The 18,202-nt window shown below is 39.0% G+C and overlaps 1 protein-coding gene across 6 annotated transcripts in view; it reads right to left on the reverse strand.

Annotated features, from left to right (window-relative positions):
* DENND5A (DENN domain containing 5A) overlaps positions 1-18,202 on the reverse strand; it is a 99,271-nt gene that overhangs the window by 56,649 nt on the left and 24,420 nt on the right. For 5 of the 6 annotated variants that reach the window (XR_004382158.1, XM_032853436.1, XM_032853438.1 and 2 more), the window contains exons 2-4: positions 6,659-6,730; positions 5,793-5,902; positions 3,888-4,542 (exon numbers count right to left, since the gene is read on the reverse strand). Coding sequence is in view for 5 of the 6 variants with exons in the window: in XM_032853436.1 (XP_032709327.1) it covers positions 3,888-4,542; positions 5,793-5,902; positions 6,659-6,730 (837 nt within the window). In the remaining variant the exon portion in view is untranslated. The remainder of the gene's footprint in view (positions 1-3,887; positions 4,543-5,792; positions 5,903-6,658; positions 6,731-18,202) is intronic. The other variant, XM_032853435.1, reaches the window with a different exon arrangement.

The raw sequence follows: 18,202 nt of genomic DNA on the forward strand, positions 1-18,202 counted from the left end.
AAAAAAAAAAAAATATATATATATATATATATATATATAAATATATAAATAAAAAGACTGAGTAATGCAAAGTGGCTAAAAAATACCATAATTGAATTAAGCGTATCATGAGGCTATTAAGTGCAAAAAAAAAAAAAAAAAAAAAACCAACAACAACAACCAGGGAAAACTGCAAAAATTTATAAGTAGTCTCCATTCTGGTTCTTTTGCAAGGTTCATTAAATTCTCACTCCCCTTTTATTTATTTATTTATTTATTTATAGATCTTATTTTTATTTATTTGACATACAGAGATCACAAGTAGGCAGAGAGGCAGGCAGAGAGAGAGAGAGGAGGAAGCAGGCTCCCTGCTGAGCAGAGAGCCTAATGCGGGGCTCCATCCCAGGATGCTGGGATCATGACCTGAGCTAAAGGCAGAGGCTTTAACCAGCTGAGCCACCCAGGCGCCCCCTCACTCCCCTTTTAAAAACAAAATGTATCTAGAAAACCTAGTGAATGCATTATGTGTGTGGATTATTTAAAAAAAAAAAATGCAGATATCTGATTAGGAGACCAATAATCAAAGGAAATACCTAGTCCCTTCATCAAAAGACTAGTTATTATACAGTCATGTTTTAAGCTAAAATACAATGTTTAATGGATATATGTATAATTTTTATGATTATCAGACTTGAATGACTTTTTCAATTATCCAATCTACTACCCTATTAACTCATATCAGGTAAAGAACTTCTCTACATACAATTTAACAGCAAATGGTAAAAAATACACTATTAAAAAACCTGTATCTATACAAAGAACAAACATTACCCAGGAGTACAAGTTAAAAAAAAAAAATTCTTATAACTGTCAGTTCAGTCATCCAATGGGTTACACTTTGTAACTCATACCATTTTGCCTGCATTTTTTCCCTAAGTTACACTTCTTTTCTATTCAGTAGGCGAGACATGCAGTGGGCAACACTGTGAGTGTTGATGACATGTTTTTGGAAGGCCAGAAAGATTTTCATCCACCTGAGGCCTTTGAATCATAAATAAAAACTATTTCAAGAAAACCAACCTCAACTGTTTAACTATTAATAGAGAGCATAACCTACATGCAATAAAAGGCAACACCATTTTACCATCAGCCCTGCTCAACAATATCCAGGAATTTTTTTGGAAAAATTTTTTTCCTGTCCATGCTATAAACATGGCTTTAGGTCCTGAGTTCCATTTGAGTCTATACACAAACCTTCTTAATCGCCTTCAAACCTCTTAAAATTTGTATTACTGATTGCATTATTGCTCTATTATTGATAAAATAACCCATATTCTGGGAAATTTAACCCAAATTCTGATGGAAAATGTCACCTGTCATATTTCCATTTCAATCCTCCTTCTCCCATGTCTACAACATCTCCCCTGCATTATAGGTACCTAACTTACTGAACAAAATAAAAATCTATGAGTCCATATAATACTAAACAAACGAGGAAAAATAAATGTTATTCCTTATAGTACAATGATAACTAATATATATAGATGGAGGGGCACCTGGGTCAAACAGTCGGTTAAGCATCTGACTCTTGTTTTGGCTCAGTTCGTGATCTTAGGTTGTTAGATCAAACCCCTTGACAGGCTGAACACTTGGCATGGAGTCTGTCTGAGATTCTCTCTCCCTCTGCCCCTCCTGCTTGTGAGCTCTCTCTCTCAAATAACTAAATGAATTTTTTAAAAAATAAATAAATAAAGTATAAATAAATCAATAATTATAAATGGAGCTAGAAAAATCACCATTTTGTGACCATGATGGTATTAAATAATTCAGACTAGAATCATCAATGGATGTTAAATCTATTGGGCAAAACTTCAAAGAGGAACAATATATTTACAGTTTCAAAATAACTTCCCACAACTTACTAATTACAAAGGGAAGAAGGACAACTTTCCATTTAAGAAACCTGGCAAACATAATCTTAACCAAATGATCAAATTAACATTATCAAAGATGGGCAAACTGACATCAAGCGCTTCCTGTCATGATAAAAACACACATTATGCCTCCTAATACAAGGCACTGAGAGAATCACAACCTCACCTCTGTGTATTATAACCAAAAATGTTTAACACCTGAATCTAATCACGAGGAAACATCAGACAAACCCAGATTGGAGGACATTCTACAAAATGCCTTGCCTGCACTCTTCAAAAATGTCCATGTCATGAAAGACATTAAGAAGTAAAAAGTAAAAGCAAGGCATGTTACTAGACAAGACCCTAGATCAGGAATTTAAAAAAAAAATTAGCAAAGTAGGTATTTTTGGGACAATGGTGAAACCTGAATACAATATTGTAACAATGTTACATTTTCTAAATTTGATAATCATACTATGGTTATGTAAGAAAATGTCTTTGCTCTTATGAAATAAAAGCTGACACATTTAGGAGTCAAGGCACATGGGATCTGCGACGATTCTCAATGGTTCAGTTTTATGTTCACACACACACAGAGAAAGAGAATGATAAGACAAATGTGGCCAAATGTTAATAATTGGTGAATTGTGGGAGAGCACACAAAAAGTTCCTTGAACATTTCTTGCAACTCTTCCATAAGCTGGAAACTACTTCAAAATAAAGAGTCAAAAAACTTAAAACCTACAATGACTATGCATCTCAGAGTAACAAAGTCCTTACAGTGGACTACAATTGTAAAACCTAAGCTCCTGTTAAGTCTTAACAACATCTGTTTCTATATTCCTGCTTTCTCACTCTGTACTATCCACCCAGTTTTCTCAACGGTTCTCGAACATAACAAGCACATTCTCTTCTCAAAACCCTTATATGTGCTATGCCCTTTGCCTAGAATACTTTTCTCACAGATATTAACAAGGGTCACTCAGAGAGGGCTTAAACGAATCACTCTGTTAAAAAGTGGAGGGGTGCCTGGGTGGCTCAGTTAGTTAGGCATCTGCATTTGGCTCAAGGCATGATCCCAGGATCCTGGGATTGAGGCCCGCATCCGGCTCCCCACTCAGTGGGAAGTCTGCTTCTCCCTCTTCCTCTACCCCCCTCCTTCCCTCCCTGCTCATGCCCTCTCTCTCTCTCTCTCTAATAAATTTTAAAAAATCTTTTTAAAAAAAACTGCAACTTCCCTTCCCCAAATACCATCCTCTTCCCTGTTCTATTTTTCTCCATAGACCTTATACCACCTTACACACTATAAACTTTATTTAGTCACCCCCTTGCTCTCCACTATAAGATCAGTTCCATTACAGGAAGGATTTTTACCTGTTTTGTCTACCACTGTATCTCTAGTCCCTGAAACAATGCTCGGCACATGGTAAGGTCTAAATAAATAGGTACTGAATGAATAAGTTTTATGTTATTTTTCTGATTTATTTAATAAACATCTGTTTTCTTCTGATCTACTTTACTATTTTGTCCAAACCTGCCCCTTACATTCAGTTCACCTCTAATTTATAAAAATCAGTTATAACAAACAACAGGAAGAAGTAATACATCCTCATTTTCTCAAAGGATCATTATTTGGGAATCCTCAGTTTTACTGTCAGGTTGCAGAAGGGGCAAAAGTAACTGCAGAATGATGAAAAGTCAGCTTTCCAGAACCATCATTTCCTACCACTCTTTTCAGCATCAATTAGAAGGGATGCCAGGAAGGAACTCCTCCCAGGCTTAAGTGCCCAGCAAAAGGCCAGGATGACAGCCAATTAGAAACTGTGGCCCTCTTGTGCTCCATCAGTTTGCCATCTACCACCCACCTGCAAAAGATCTGAGTTTTGCTCAAACTGTAACGGCCCGTGACCTTTACAGTCAGTTCCACTGTATTCAATATGGAAAGAAGGGAAGCCCTATATAGGGAGAAAGCTCTAGTAAGCACTGACTTACGCTGTGAGTAGAGCAGGATCTGAAACTCCAGAAGGGCACAAGTAAAAAGCTGAAACACATTTTCCACCCCAAGCAGTTCAAAGACTTCTTTGACAGGGAAGTCAAATAAGGGAAGCTCATTGGTACTTGGTCTCTGGCAGATTATTGGCCCATAGACCCCGGAAAACTTCAAGGACCGGCCAGGAGGTGGGAGTGGCACCTCATAGAGTACATTGTATATGTAGCTCTCAAGGGGCAGTGGAGGGGGCTGAGGTGAAGTGACTGCCTGGTGAAGTTGTTCCAGCACACTCCGACATGCTTTCATGAAGGACATCGGTGTGATGAGGCAGATGCACTTAGAGACGTAGAGCGTGTCCCGGCTAATGTCATAGGAGTTGAAGCGCTGAAGCTTGGTTCCAGGAGTGCCTTCACCATCCTCCATGCCATGGTCTCGACCATCAACAGAGGGAGAATGTAGGACATCATACTCAGCATTATGCATGTGGTAGAGGGTCTGCATTGCACTGCAGATCTGCTTGCTGGTCACCTCCTCATAAAATGTGAGTGCAAACCCAAATGTCCGGGAGCCATCCTCCCTTGTGATAATAAAGGCATGGAACTGGGGCTCCCTGGGATCAGCCTGGGTCTTGAATGCTAGCCCTTTGGGCATGCATAGCTGCAAAAGACAACAAGGAAACAAGTGGTGAGAACACTCACTGCTGGTCCTCTTTTCAGAATACCACCACTATTCATTTACTCACAGAGTACCTACTATGCTAGGTGTTTGGGATGTCAAGATCAACGCAGCAAAATATCTGTCCTAAGAATCTCCCATTCTAAGACATATGAGTAAATAAAATTATAATGCAGTTATCAGGACTACCCAAAAACAAAGTGTTAGGGCAACACAGAATAGACAACCCAGCCCAGGAACATCAGAAAAGGTTTCATAGATGAGGTGATATTAGAATTCATCAGTCAGACAAGGGAAAGATGGTATTTCAAAGACAGGAAGAAAATCCACAAAGATAAGGAGGTAAGAGAAAGCTCGGAGAATTTAGGTAGGTGGTTAAGCATGACAGCATTTACATGAAAACGATGCTGGAAATATACCTATATACTAGACAAATCCAACTTTGCACCTAAAAAACAAAGTTTTAGATTCTATCAGCTCACAAAACCCTGTCATGAAGAGAACCTTCTCTTTTCATAGGAAAAAAGGGAGCATTTCACATAAAGCAAGGAGATGACATAATCAGGATAAAGACGTACTTTTTTCACTTTAACTCAGATGGGTTATATAAAAAACTTGAGATAGCTAATCAAACTGACCTAAATCAATCAATCTCCATATGATCCCCTAGCAGCTTGGAGTTAACAAATAAAAGTCAGTGAAGTATCTGACTTTTGGCTCAGGTCATGATCTCAGGGTCCTGGGTTGAGCCCTAATTTGGGCTCTGCGCTCAGCAGGAAGTCTGCTTCTCTCTACCTCAGCCCCTCCCCACAGCCTGTGCCATGCTCTCTCTCTCTCATATTAAAAAAAAAAAAATGCTGTCCTGTCCAAAATTAGGATGAAACAAAATACATTTCTGCCATATCACTCGGATAAACACAACTGAGAATGAGAGAAAACTGTTTTAAATCAGACTCACCATGTAATCTAAGTACTATAAGCAACCAAACAGCTCAGTACCTCAAAGTTCACTGAACCATTACTATGCATTTGTCTGACAAAACAGAAACAATGTGATTTCCAGTGTATCTGATATGTTGATCAAAATGCAGAATCATGAGTAATATGCAGACAGCCCCTTCTTCAAAAGTTACTGGTAGTTAGTGGAACTGCTGCTATCATAGTCTGGACTCACAGTTCTACTGTAAATTCATTTGTAAATTATTTCATACCTGTAGCTAAGAAATACTAACCATTCCCACTGCATCTTGGTCAAAGGGATTCCATTCTACGTTCTCAGGGTATCGGGCAAGGACCTTAGACTTGAATGTTCGTCTCAGGGGTGTCTGCTCAAAATTTTCTCCTGCAAGAAAAAGAATGAAGCAAATCATCTCTACAGAGTCCCTCAAAATCACGGAGTTATGACTGTCTGAGCTTGGTAGTCCAGCAACGTACAGAAATAAAGGCAAAGGAGTTAGTATGCCAACCATCTAAGAACAGGAAAGGTATTAAAGTTATTAGGTAAGTAAAGAAGCTGAAAAGGTTTAGCATGGTTAAGAGTGGACACCACTAGCTATCTTTTCTTTTCTTGAAAATGAATTATTACTAAAACCACTGGTTAATCTTCTTGGGAGTGGAAACAGCATAAGGAATGACAAAGGATTATATTCACCTTTTTTTCCCTGTAAACCACATTTAGTTTGCTTAAAGTCAACTGATATCATAGAAGCATAAATGATTTTAAATTCAGAATAAAGTATGCATTTCTATGATCTCTGAAGAAACACGAAGGGACTAAAAGATTTAACATTTAAAAAAGCAAATTTCAGGGTAAATCTAATGAGATATTTTGTCAATTCAGAAAAATGTGAAATTTCTAAAATTCTACCTTGTTTCCCCTTCCCCCCTAAAAACATTAGAATATATTGAAATAAAGAACATTAAAGTGAAAAGAGGAAGAACCAAAGAACCCACCACCTAGACGGACTCAAATATGAAAAACCTACTGGTCAAAAAAGGGCACAAGAAAGTTAGAAGGTCAAAGGTACAAAATACCACTGTAGAGACATGTAAAAGCCACCAGAAAGCTTGGGTGTTCTCAATTTTGTTTTGTTTTTACCTTCAGTCGTACTGGAAATGAAAGGGCTGGCACCATCCCTGGCTTTAGAAGCCTGTATGTACTGGCATAATGCTATATGATAAATGAAATAACAGAGTATTACAATAAAGCAATATTATTCAAACTTTTTTGACCATGACTCCAGTATGAAACAAATGTTACATCATGAAGCAATATATACATACATGATGTGTACATATAAATTTGCCTAAAACAATTTCACAAAATAATACTTACCCTTACTCTGTGTGATGCCCTTTCATAATTTCTACTCTACATCATTAAAACCAAACCTAACTAAAACTACTAACACAATTCTTTGGGGAAAAAAAAAAAAAATTACAATGCAGCATAATGAGATGAAGAGCTCAACAGGTATCAAATTACTATAAAGTCACTGCTACTTTATCCAAAAGTATCCCGCCCCAAATACTGCTTTTCCTAAGGAGTTAGGGAATAGGGGACAAATTAAATGTACCCAAATATTTCAAACAAATAAATTTGGTAGGAGTCATGGAAAAATATGTGGAAAACATGATCAAAAATAATTCGAATGAATTTGATATCTATGTATTGAATAATCATGTCATACAGGGCCTTGGGTACTGAGGGGACAGAAATGAACAAAATGAAGCACCTGTCCTCTCAAATGTACAGGAAAAAAGAATATACACAAATAATCACTTCACAGGGAGGTTATTATCTGGGAGGCTCCAGACCTTTATTCTATGTGGTCCAACCACTGAGAGCACACTTGCACAAGATCCTGCTCACATGTTCTAGCTGATACTACAAATTCTGTTCTATAGTTGTTCTGAGTTGGTTTGGAACCCAAAGAAGCTAGTGATTAAGGTAGTTGCATTCTTCCGAAACAGGATTGGGATAAACCTAAAGTCGCATAGCTCTTCACTCTAAATCATCCCAGAGACATCTTAGCTTTCTAAAGAGTTTATAGTAACTCTAAGGTACTTGGTCGAGAAATTAATAAGGATTCCAGCCAGAAAGTTATCATTTATAACTAAAAACACTCATTTCCACTTTCTCTCAGATTTTGCCATCAACATAAGAGGCACACTTATTCATAACTTTCAACTTCTGACAAGTAAAGCCAGTAACACAATTTCAATTCCTCTCATTTCCTGCCTTCTTCCAAACTGAGTTTTCCGAAACTCTTTTCCAGCAAATTTCACCTCTCAAAATACATTTTGTAATCTCCACTAAAGACTGGCAAAATCAGCAAGCAGCTGGTAACAGTGGTAGCAATACAGCCCCTACAGCTATGTACAGCTAGTCTTAAGCTTCCAGTAACACCTGTGAACACACCCATGGCAAGGCTGTACTCACTGTACAGAAAAATTAAACAGCAAGCAGCTGACATAATGATCTTGTCTACACTCTGAAATTCTCAGAATATGCATTTAAACTCATTCAGTTCTGAGAAGATAACTATGTCTTCCTCCTAAGCTTCCTCACTTGTAGTTGTCAGTTTGCTCATTTCTTCCTTACTAGGCCAGAAAATCCCCTCACTAAAAACCACAAAATACTTCAACAGAAACAGGAATCAGGGCAGTTTCCACTGTCCCTAATGAAAGTCTTTAGAGAAGCATATTTTTTTTAAGATGGTTATGAGGTGACCCCAAGACATAATGAGCATTCAAAGGATAGAATAGACCATTTCAAACAACCAGTGAGAAAAGGCCAGAGGTGAAAATAACTGAAACGGAGTATAGACAAAGAGGAGGGGGAGGTTATGAATCACAAGAAGAAGTGGTCTTTAGATACTCTATCCTTCGCAGCACCTCTTCACCTCCTGCCCCTTTTTCAAACAAGCTAAGTAAAGATCTCTTGTTAAAGAGTCAGTAAAGGCACCACTGAGACTGCCAATCTTAGACATGAGTCCTTCTGTGTATTGGACTGGACCAGTATCGGGAATATAGTATTTTCATTGCAAGGAGAAAGGGGGTGTATAAGAGGTATGAGAGCCCTGAGACCAAACCATGTTCACTACAGCACCCTATATAGAGTATCAGAAAAGTCACAGAGGAAGGGGATTCACAAACCTAAGATATTTTTATTAAAACAATTCAGTCTTTCATCATTTGCTGAGGGCTATAGTTTTCAGACTAAGCAGTAGAGACTTAATGCCTCAGGAACATCTACAGAGACCCCCCTCAGGAAACCTGTACATGTCAGAGATCGCTTAAATCCCTAATTATTTAGACCTTTGGAAATTCAAATGATACTAGGAATAAGACATGCAACCACAACTGTCCTATTGTCCTGGAAACAGTAACTACTTATTTGCCTAACACATATAGAGTCCACAAATGTCATAAGGTCTGGATGCCAGAATTAAGGCCCATTTCTAACAGCAACTTAAAAATTAGACAACTAGGTGTCAGTCTATCTTTGTGAATCTGTCCCTGGGGAAGTACAATTCAGATAAACCATAACAGATTTTTTTTTAAGCCTGCACGCCTTACAAGAACTTCTAACAGGTTCTTTGTTTACTTGTTCTGCTTTGACCAAGCAAGAAACAAACTGACATTTGTATTGCTATCTACCCTGTTGGTAACTAGCTTGATTTGAATAATTCTAAATAAGGGATACTTACAACTGAGAAACTTCAAAGCAAACCCTAAACTCTCTGAAATACTTTACAACATTTTGTATGAAAATATGTGCATTTTTCTAAAGAGAAACGCAATTTTCATCACTTTTTTTTTTCTAAGATTTTATTTATTATTTGACAGAGAGAGACACAGTCAGAGAGGAAACATAAGCAGGGGGAGTGGAAGAAGGAGAAGCAGGCTTCCCGCTGAGCAGGGAGACAGATGTCGGGTTCGATCCGAGTACCCTGGGATCATGGACCTGAGCTGAAGGCAGATGCTTAACCATCTGAGGCGCCTCCAGATTCTCAGATACTTAAGCACCTGAGCTGGAAGCAGATGCTAAACCATGTCAGGCGCCCCCAGATTCTCAAAGGGTTCCATGACCCAAAAAAGTCAGAAGCCACAGCTCCAAATGTTTCTCCAATTTGGGCAGGAAACATTTGACCACTTACAGATGAGCCTAAATTGGTAGGCTTACATACAGTCTAAAATAAAACATATGCACTACTAAATAACTGCTTTCTGGGTTAATGATGACAACATTATTTCTGGTTTCTTATCATGAGAAGTCTATAAATGCAAACTTCTCTCTTTTTAAACATACACACATATGTGAATGAGTTAAAAAAAGAAAAAAAAAAATCTTATCCTCAAAATTTGTATCTGAAGTCATCTGAAAGGTCATCAGAAAATGTCCACCAAGGGGAGCATGGGTGGCTCAGTTGGTTAAGCATCCTGCTCTTCATTACAGCTCAGGTCATGATCTCAGGGCTGTGAAATCAAGTCCCATGCTGTGTTCTGCACTCAATGGGGAGTCTGCCTGAGATTCTCTTTCCTCTCCCTTTGTCCTCCCCCCTCCAATCAGGCTCGCTCTTTCTCCCTCTCCAAAAGAAACAAAATCTAAAAAAAAAAAAAAATTTTTCACCAAAATCTCAAAGCCACACATTTATAATAAATGTATTACATGTGTGGGAAACAGTGATGGTTTTGAAATGGTAGTACAGATACGAAAAGGCAGGTTCCAAACAGCTATGTGAAAAAGACCCAATATAGTCAAATCCCCACCTGGTTTATGTTAAATTACACAAAGCTTCTCCAGAACATAGTGTCAGCTTAGATTGAAGAAAAATAAAAGTAACCATCATTCCCTAAGAAAGTGTTTATGGGTCACATCTGTTATACCTCCATCTTGATTAAATATACCAAATAAAAGTATTTCAATTTCTAAACCTATCAGTAATTAGAGTTGACATATACTCAAGAAGCTTTACACAAAATTTGAAGTTTGAAAAAAAAAAAGAGAGAGAAAAGAGCAAGAGCTAAGGGCACTTTTTTTTGAAACTTTTTTTTTTAAGATTTTATTTATTTATTTGACAGAGGCAGGCAGAGAGAGAGGGGGAACCAAGCTCCCTGCTGAGCAGAGAGCCTGATGTGGGGCTTGAGCCCAGGACCCTGAGATCATGACCTGAGCCGAAAGGCAGAGAGAGGCTCAACCCGCTGAGCCACCCAGGCGCCCCTAAGGGCACTTTTTTTAAGATTTTTTATTTTTAAGTGATCTCTACATCCAACATGGGGCTTGAACTCACAACCCCAAGATCAAGAGTCCCATGCTCTACCGAATGAACCAGCCAGATGCCCCTAAGGCATTTTTTTTTAATTTTTTATAAACCCTAACCCTAAGGCATTTTTATATCCAGTCTCTTAGAAGGGAAGGATAGTATAAACATTTGTGAAACTACAAATGATTGTCAATAGAATAATTTATATCTAGGGCACATGGGTGGCTCAGTTGGTTAAGCCTTGGCCTTCAGCAAAGGTCATGATCTCAGTGTCCTGGGATCAAGCCCTGAGTTGGGTTCCCTGCTCAGCAGGGAGTCCTCTCCCTCTGCCCCTCCCCATCCCAGCTCCCCATCCCAGCTCATTCTATCTTTCTCTCTCAAATAAATAAATAAATAAATAAAATCTTTAAAGACCCCCCGCCAAAAAAAAGAAGAAGAAGATGGGGCACCTGGGTGGCTCACTTGGTTAAGTGTCTGCTTTTGGCTTAGGTCATGATCCCGGGGCGGGGTGGGGGGGACCCTGCATCAGGCTCTCTGCTCAGTGGAGAGTCTGCATCTCCCTTGCCCTCTGCCTGCTGCTCCCCTTGCTTGTGTTCTCTCTCTCTCCCTGTCAAATAAATAAACAAAATATTAAAAAAAAAAAAAAAAAAAAAAGAGAGAGAGAGAGGAAGAATTGTTTCTATCCAGCATGATGCATATAAATACTCTTCCATGCTTCCAGTCATGGAAGAGTAGCTCCTATGAAACCAACTCTCTTGCAGATAACTATGAACATGGACAGAATATAAAAAACAATACCTGAAGGTACTAGGGAACGAAAAGGCAAGCAGATTATGATGGAATAGAGAGGGTCAAAATTTGAAAATAGGTAATGACATCAAGCAAGTGTCTCCTGTTAATGGCTTTTGGCCAGCCAGGTCCCAGTCTGTGCCATGAAAGATGGCTAAAATTCAAATCAAAACCCACAGTCTTACTAGCTTTACAAACCAGTGGACAGACTTCAAGGCAACCACAATAGAGAAGTGAGGAAGAAATTCTGAAGAGAACCAAAAGGAGGTGCCTCAAACCCTGTGTATAAGTTCTCCTAAAAGAACTGAACTAGATTTAAACTGCCATTCACTGCAGGGAAGAGAGTTTAACAAAACAAACAAAATTCAATGTTCTTTAGAAGAAGGTTTAAAAAAAAAAAAAGAAGAATCCAGTGTCTATACATATCATAATCAACACCAAGGACACAACTCAACAGAATTTTTTGGCATATAAAGAAACAGGAAAACATGATCTATTCTCCAGAGAAGAGTCAATCAACAGAAACTGACCCTGACTTGATCCAAATATTATGGTCAACAGACAGATTTTAAAACAGCTATGATCAGGGGTGCCTGGGTGGCTCAGTGGGTTAAGCTTCTGCCTTCAGCTCAGGTCATGATCTCAGGGTCCTGGGATCGAGCCTCGCATTGGGCTCTCTGCTCAGTGGGGAGCCTGCTTCTCCCTCTCCCTCTGCCTGCCTCTCTGCCTGCTTGTGATCTCTCTCTGTCAAATAAATAAATGAAATCTTTAAAAAAAAAAAAAAAAAACAGCTATGATCGGGGCGCCTGGCTGGCTCAGTCCGTAGAGTATATAACTCTTGATCTTGGGGCTGTGAGTTCGAGCCCCACACTGGGAGTGGAGATTGCTTAAATAAATAAAACTTAGGAAGGAAGGAAGGAAACAAGGAAGGGAGGGAGGGAGGAAGGAAGGAATCAGCTATGACCATAATGAATGAAAAAAATATATCTCAATAGCAAAATAGACTATAATTCAGAGGATGGGATTACGGCAGATTGGAGATGCAGAACAGTTAGTGAACTTCAAAAGATATCAACAGTGGTGCCTGGCTGGCTTAGTTGGTAGAGCATGTGACTCTTTATCTCAGGGTCGTGAGTCCAAGCCCCACACTGGGCATAGAGCCTAATTTTTAAAAATTATAAAAAAAATAAAGAGATCAACAAAAAGTATCCAATCTGAAGAACAGAGAGAAAAAAAGATTAAGGAGAGAAAGGAGAGTATAGGAGAGAACCCCAGAGATCTATGCAGTAACAAGTCTAATATACATATAATTGGAGCCCTGGAAGAAAAGGATGGCAAACGAGTTAAAAACAATTTTTTTTAGGGGCGCCTGGGTGGCTCAGTCGTTAAGTGTCTACCTTCACCTAAGGTCATGATCCCAGGGTCCTGGGATCAAGCCCCATATCAGGGTCCCTACTCAGCAGGAAGCCTGCTTCTCCCTCTCCCACTTCCCTGTGTTCCCTCTCTGTGTGTCTCTGTCAAATAAATAAATAAAATCTTTAAAAGAATTTTTTTAATTGAAGAAATAATGATCAAAAATTTCCCAACTTTGGTAAAAAACATAAATTTACAGGTTCAAAAAGCTCAGTGGATTCTAAGCAGAATACATACCAAGACAATAAAAAAATAGGACAATCACAGTCAAACTTTTAAAGAAAGGGAATAAAAGGAGGAAGATTATTAAAGAGAAAATCTTGAAAGGATACAAAGAAACATGATACATTAAGGAAAAGAAATTATTGAAATTACCACTGCTTTCTTACCATAAACAACAGAGATTAGAAGACATGGAACAACACCATACAAATACTGAAACAAACAAACAAAACCCTGTCAACCCAGAATTCTATAAGTAGAAAAAAAAATCCTTCAAAAATGAAGGCAAGGAGCGCCTGGGTGGCTCAGTGGGTTAAGGCCTCTGCCTTCGGCTCGGGTCATGATCCCAGGGTCCTAGGATCGAGCCCCGAGTCAGGCTCTCTGCTGGCCAGGGAGCCTGCTTCCCTTTCTCTCTCTCTGCCTGCCTCCCTGACCACTTGTGATCTCTGTCTGTCAAATAAATAAATAAAATCTTAAAAAAAAAAAAGAAGAAGGCAAAATAAAAATATTTTCAAGTAAGACAAAACTAAGATAATTCATTGCCTGCAGACCTGTACTACACAAGGGAGAAAAGTCTATCCCAATAATATGCAATATGATCCCATTTATACACCATTCTTGAAGTTACTAAATTCTAGAAATGAAGAACACATTGGTGGTTGCCAGAGGTCAGAGATGGAGAGAAGGAGGGTTCTATAAAAGGGCAATGCCCAAGAATCCCTGTGGTGATGGAACTATTGTTTTACTTGAGTGTATTAATGTCAATATCCTGGTTGTAAGAGCATCCAATAGCTTTGTAAGATGTTACCACCACTGGGTAAAGGGTAGAGTTTCAATTCTGAACTATTTCCTGCAACTGAAATTACCTCAAATAAAAAGTTTAATGTTTTTAAAAACCTGTCAAGGTTTTAAAGCAGAGACTTCAGATAATACAATTCAAACTTCCAAAGTTAAACCTTGGACCAAACTCTTCAAAGGCAGCTGAGCTATCCCTCACTCCAGGGCCAAAACACAGGCTTTGGCCCAATGGGCTGCCCCACCTCACCATATCCACACCAATCCTATAGGGTCTAATTCACATTATCTACAGCAAGAGTGATAGAATTTTCTTCCTCTGGGAATGGATACAACCAGGTTATTACGCCATCATTTGAACACTGGCATTCTGGGATGTCCTAAAATTGGTCCTGCTGGTGACACTGGTGACCAATTCAGTGCCACTCATGCTATGATCAGTTTACTTCTTGCACTAAAAGATGTCACTGTATTTTTCCTGTTACAAACATTCCTAAAACAGACTGCCCATTGAAACAGTACTACTACCAACTCATACATATATCTGGTACATGTTGAAAAATCAGCTTGTGTTTTGCCAATTCACTTGCTGCCTCAGTATTTCATTCCTCTTTGTCTTTCAGATAATTTTCTGAATTCTTGAATAAATCAGAGATCATCTCTGGCCATCTTTGACTAATAAGGCACAGTGTAATAAGAGAAGGGAATGCAAATTTCTACTAAACAAGAATTAACCTTGCTACTCCTTTTAGGTGACTATTTCACTACTATCAGCAGTTTTTCAATGGGGACAGCTTAAAAAAATACAGTAAGACTAGCTGAGTTTTGGTAGCTACACAAAACCATCTAACACTATACTCCACTCGGGGCCCTAGGTGGCTCAGTTGTTAAGCATCTGCCTTCAGCTTAGGTCATGATCCTAGGGTCCTGGAATCAAGCCCCGCATCGGGCTCCCTGCTCAGCCAGAACCCTGCTTCTCCCTCTCCCACTCCCCTGCTTGTGTTCCCTCCCTCCCTCTCTCTCTCTCTCTCTCTCTCTCTCTCTGTCAAATAAATAAATAAATAAATAAATCTTTAAAAACAAAAACACTATACTTCATTCATCGCTCTCCCTCACCTCTTCTTCATATGAACTTGAGGTAAATTTACAGGTCCTGTGGCACAGAGAGGGTACCTGCTCCTTGAAGAGACAGGCTGTACCTTGGCCCATATCATCAGCTGACGTGTGCTCAGGGGTCAGATGTTCACAAATACCCAGAATGCAGAGAATGAGCTGCCCCCCACTTTGGACACACCACAAAGCCTGTCCTATCTAAGTCACTAACCCAGAAAATCTGCTCCCCAGGCTTTTCAATGAAAGCAACAGAAACCATCTGTTACCTCTTTGTTTTCCCCCGGAGGTAGATCTGTTCACTTTCTTTCTCAACATATTTTCTTGGTCAGATAACTTTAGATTTAGGGATACAGCCATTACTTTTACTGATGTTTTGCCTCCTGCTTGACATCTTCCAGGCTGCTCCACACCGAGTCCAACTCCTGCATCTAGTATTTCTAAAACGACTGAACTACTTATATACCCAGTTTCAATAAGAGTCTAGGATTTGAGAACCTATCCAGACAGAACTGCTCCAAACAACAGCTAGGACAAAACTTTGGTAGCAAGATATCAAGTGTAGACACTGCTTTCCTTTTAGCCCAGCCAAAAACCTTGGCAGGACAGACATCTGTTGAGCTAACATCTTGAACTTATGTAATTTGTTCTTTTTAGTATGGGAAGCAACAAGCTATTAAATTCATGGACTTTCAGATCAGTCTAATGAACACTGTTGTGTGTGTTGGATATACACATACCATACTGAATTATATACAGTACATGCTGTACTGAATTACTGATAGAGAAAGGACTCCCAGCGGTTATACGTGTACATAGGCACTTTTGTCTAAAAGCTAGCCCCTCCAGAAAAATGGACTTAGGCAAACCCAGTGGACTGGGATCTCTAAGTAAGAAACAGCAGAGGACAAATGTAAGCAATCTTCATTCTCTCCTCAATATGAAATTTTAAAATAATCAGCCTAAATTAACAGTAAGCAACTAGCCTAGAAGGCAGGAGATGGAGCTAAGGTCTTACCTTGGCTACTAACTAGTTGTGTGACCTAAACAATTTGAGTCTTGTGGGACTCACTTTCCTCACATGAAATATTAAGAAGAAGAGGTCAAGTTCCTAAACTAGAAAGGATTTTCCCAGCTTGATCATTTCATGACTTAATAACTGTTGGGCCTCCAGTCTGACCCAGCATGAAAACTGTACCTTTTAAATTGTGAGCAGAAGGGGCGTCTAGATGGCTCGGTCAGTTAAGTATCTGCCTTTGACTCAGGTCATGATCCCAGCATCCTGGGATGGAGCTCCGAGTCAGGGTCCCTATTCAGCAGGGAGCCTGCTTCCCACTCTCCCTCTGCTGCTCCCCCTGCTTATACTCTCACTTTCACTCTATCATAAATAAATAAAATATTTTTAAAAAATAAAAAATAAAATAAATTGTGAGCAGAAGGCATGCGTTAGTTCTCCCGCTGGGGCCTCTCTTCCAAAAACCCCACAAAACAACAGTAGAGGGGTGGGGGTCAGGGTAGCATAGACACAGAATGAAAGTGAAGGTGATAGCAACAGAATTTTAGAAGCTGGAAAGCAGATGGATTAGTGGTTCCTGACAGCAGATAAAAGAAAGCTAGGATATAATATAACCTCCAAAAAGCTCAGGAACTTGTAGCATCAGGCACTTCTGGAAGTGGGGTTAAAGATGGGACTAAAACCAGAAGGACTGATTGAAAGTCTACTGAAGAACCAGCTGGCATCAGCTCAAGAAGAGATAAATTGTTGTAGAACTATACAATGGAACATTATTCAGCCATAAAAAGGAACGGAGTACTGTTACATGCTGCAAAACAAAGGAACCTTGAAAACATTATGCCCCAGGCTTCTTTCTACAAAGACTACATATTGTATTACTCCATTTATATGAAATATCTAAAAGAGGCATATTCATAGAAACAGAAAGTGGTTGCCAGAGGACTAACTGCTAACAGATATGCAGTTTCTGTTTGGGATGACGGAAATGTTCTGGAACTAGGTAATGGTGATGGCTACACAACAGTGAATAAACTAAAAATGACTGAAGTATATACTTTAAAATGGTTAATTTATGTTACATAAATTATATCTCAATTTTTTTAAATAAAAGAACCAGCTTGACCCCACCACACACTCTCCCCACTCTGCCGCTTCCAACATGCCAGAAGAAAACTGGGAGTTTATTCTTTACAAGGGATAAATAAAAGAAAGTGAGCTGGGTGAAATAGGTGTCAGTGGTCAAAAGGTACAAACTTCCAGTTATAAAATAAGTCAGACCTGGGGATGTCATGTACAGCATGGTGACTACAGTTAACAATATTGTATGGCATATATTAAAGTTGCTGGAATGCCTGGGTGGCTCAGTTGTTTAAGCAACTGCCTTCGGCTCAAATCATGATCCCAGAGTCCCAGGATCGAGTCCCACATCAGGCTCCCTACTCATCACGGAGCCTGCTTCTCCCTCTGACCCTCCCCCTCTCATGCTCTCTCTCATTCCCTCGCAAATAAACAAATATAAAAAAAAAAAAGAAAAGGCTCATTAAAAAAAACGGGAAGAAGTTGCTAAGAAAGTAGATCTTAAAAGTTCTCATTATAAGAAAAAAAAATTGTAACTATGTGGTGATGAATGTTAACCAAAATTACTGTGATCATCATTTGCAATATATAGACATGTATCAAATCATTATGTTGTACTCCTAAAACTAATACCATATTATATGTCAATTCTATCTCAATTGAAAATTTAAAAAAAAATTTTAAAGAGTGGGCATATCTATAACTTGGGATTACAGTTGAGGTATCAGGCATCAACAGCTAGGAAACCAACGGCATACTGAAAGCAATGGTATCATTCTAAAAACAGAAAAACAAAAATTTTACATACTGAATTTGAGATTCCCCTTCTACTACTTGGCTCTCACAAAGCTGACAGCTGGGATTATGTCCTTGAGGCAGAGATTTAGAGAAATGTTTTCTATCAATCTGACCTGCCCAAGAAAAAAGACTTAGAGACTTTCATACTACAGGG

The sequence above is a fragment of the Lontra canadensis genome, unplaced genomic scaffold (assembly GCF_010015895.1).
Source record: "Lontra canadensis isolate GAN:19392208 unplaced genomic scaffold, GSC_riverotter_1.0 scaffold7, whole genome shotgun sequence".
In the NCBI taxonomy this organism is placed as follows: domain Eukaryota; kingdom Metazoa; phylum Chordata; class Mammalia; order Carnivora; family Mustelidae; genus Lontra; species Lontra canadensis.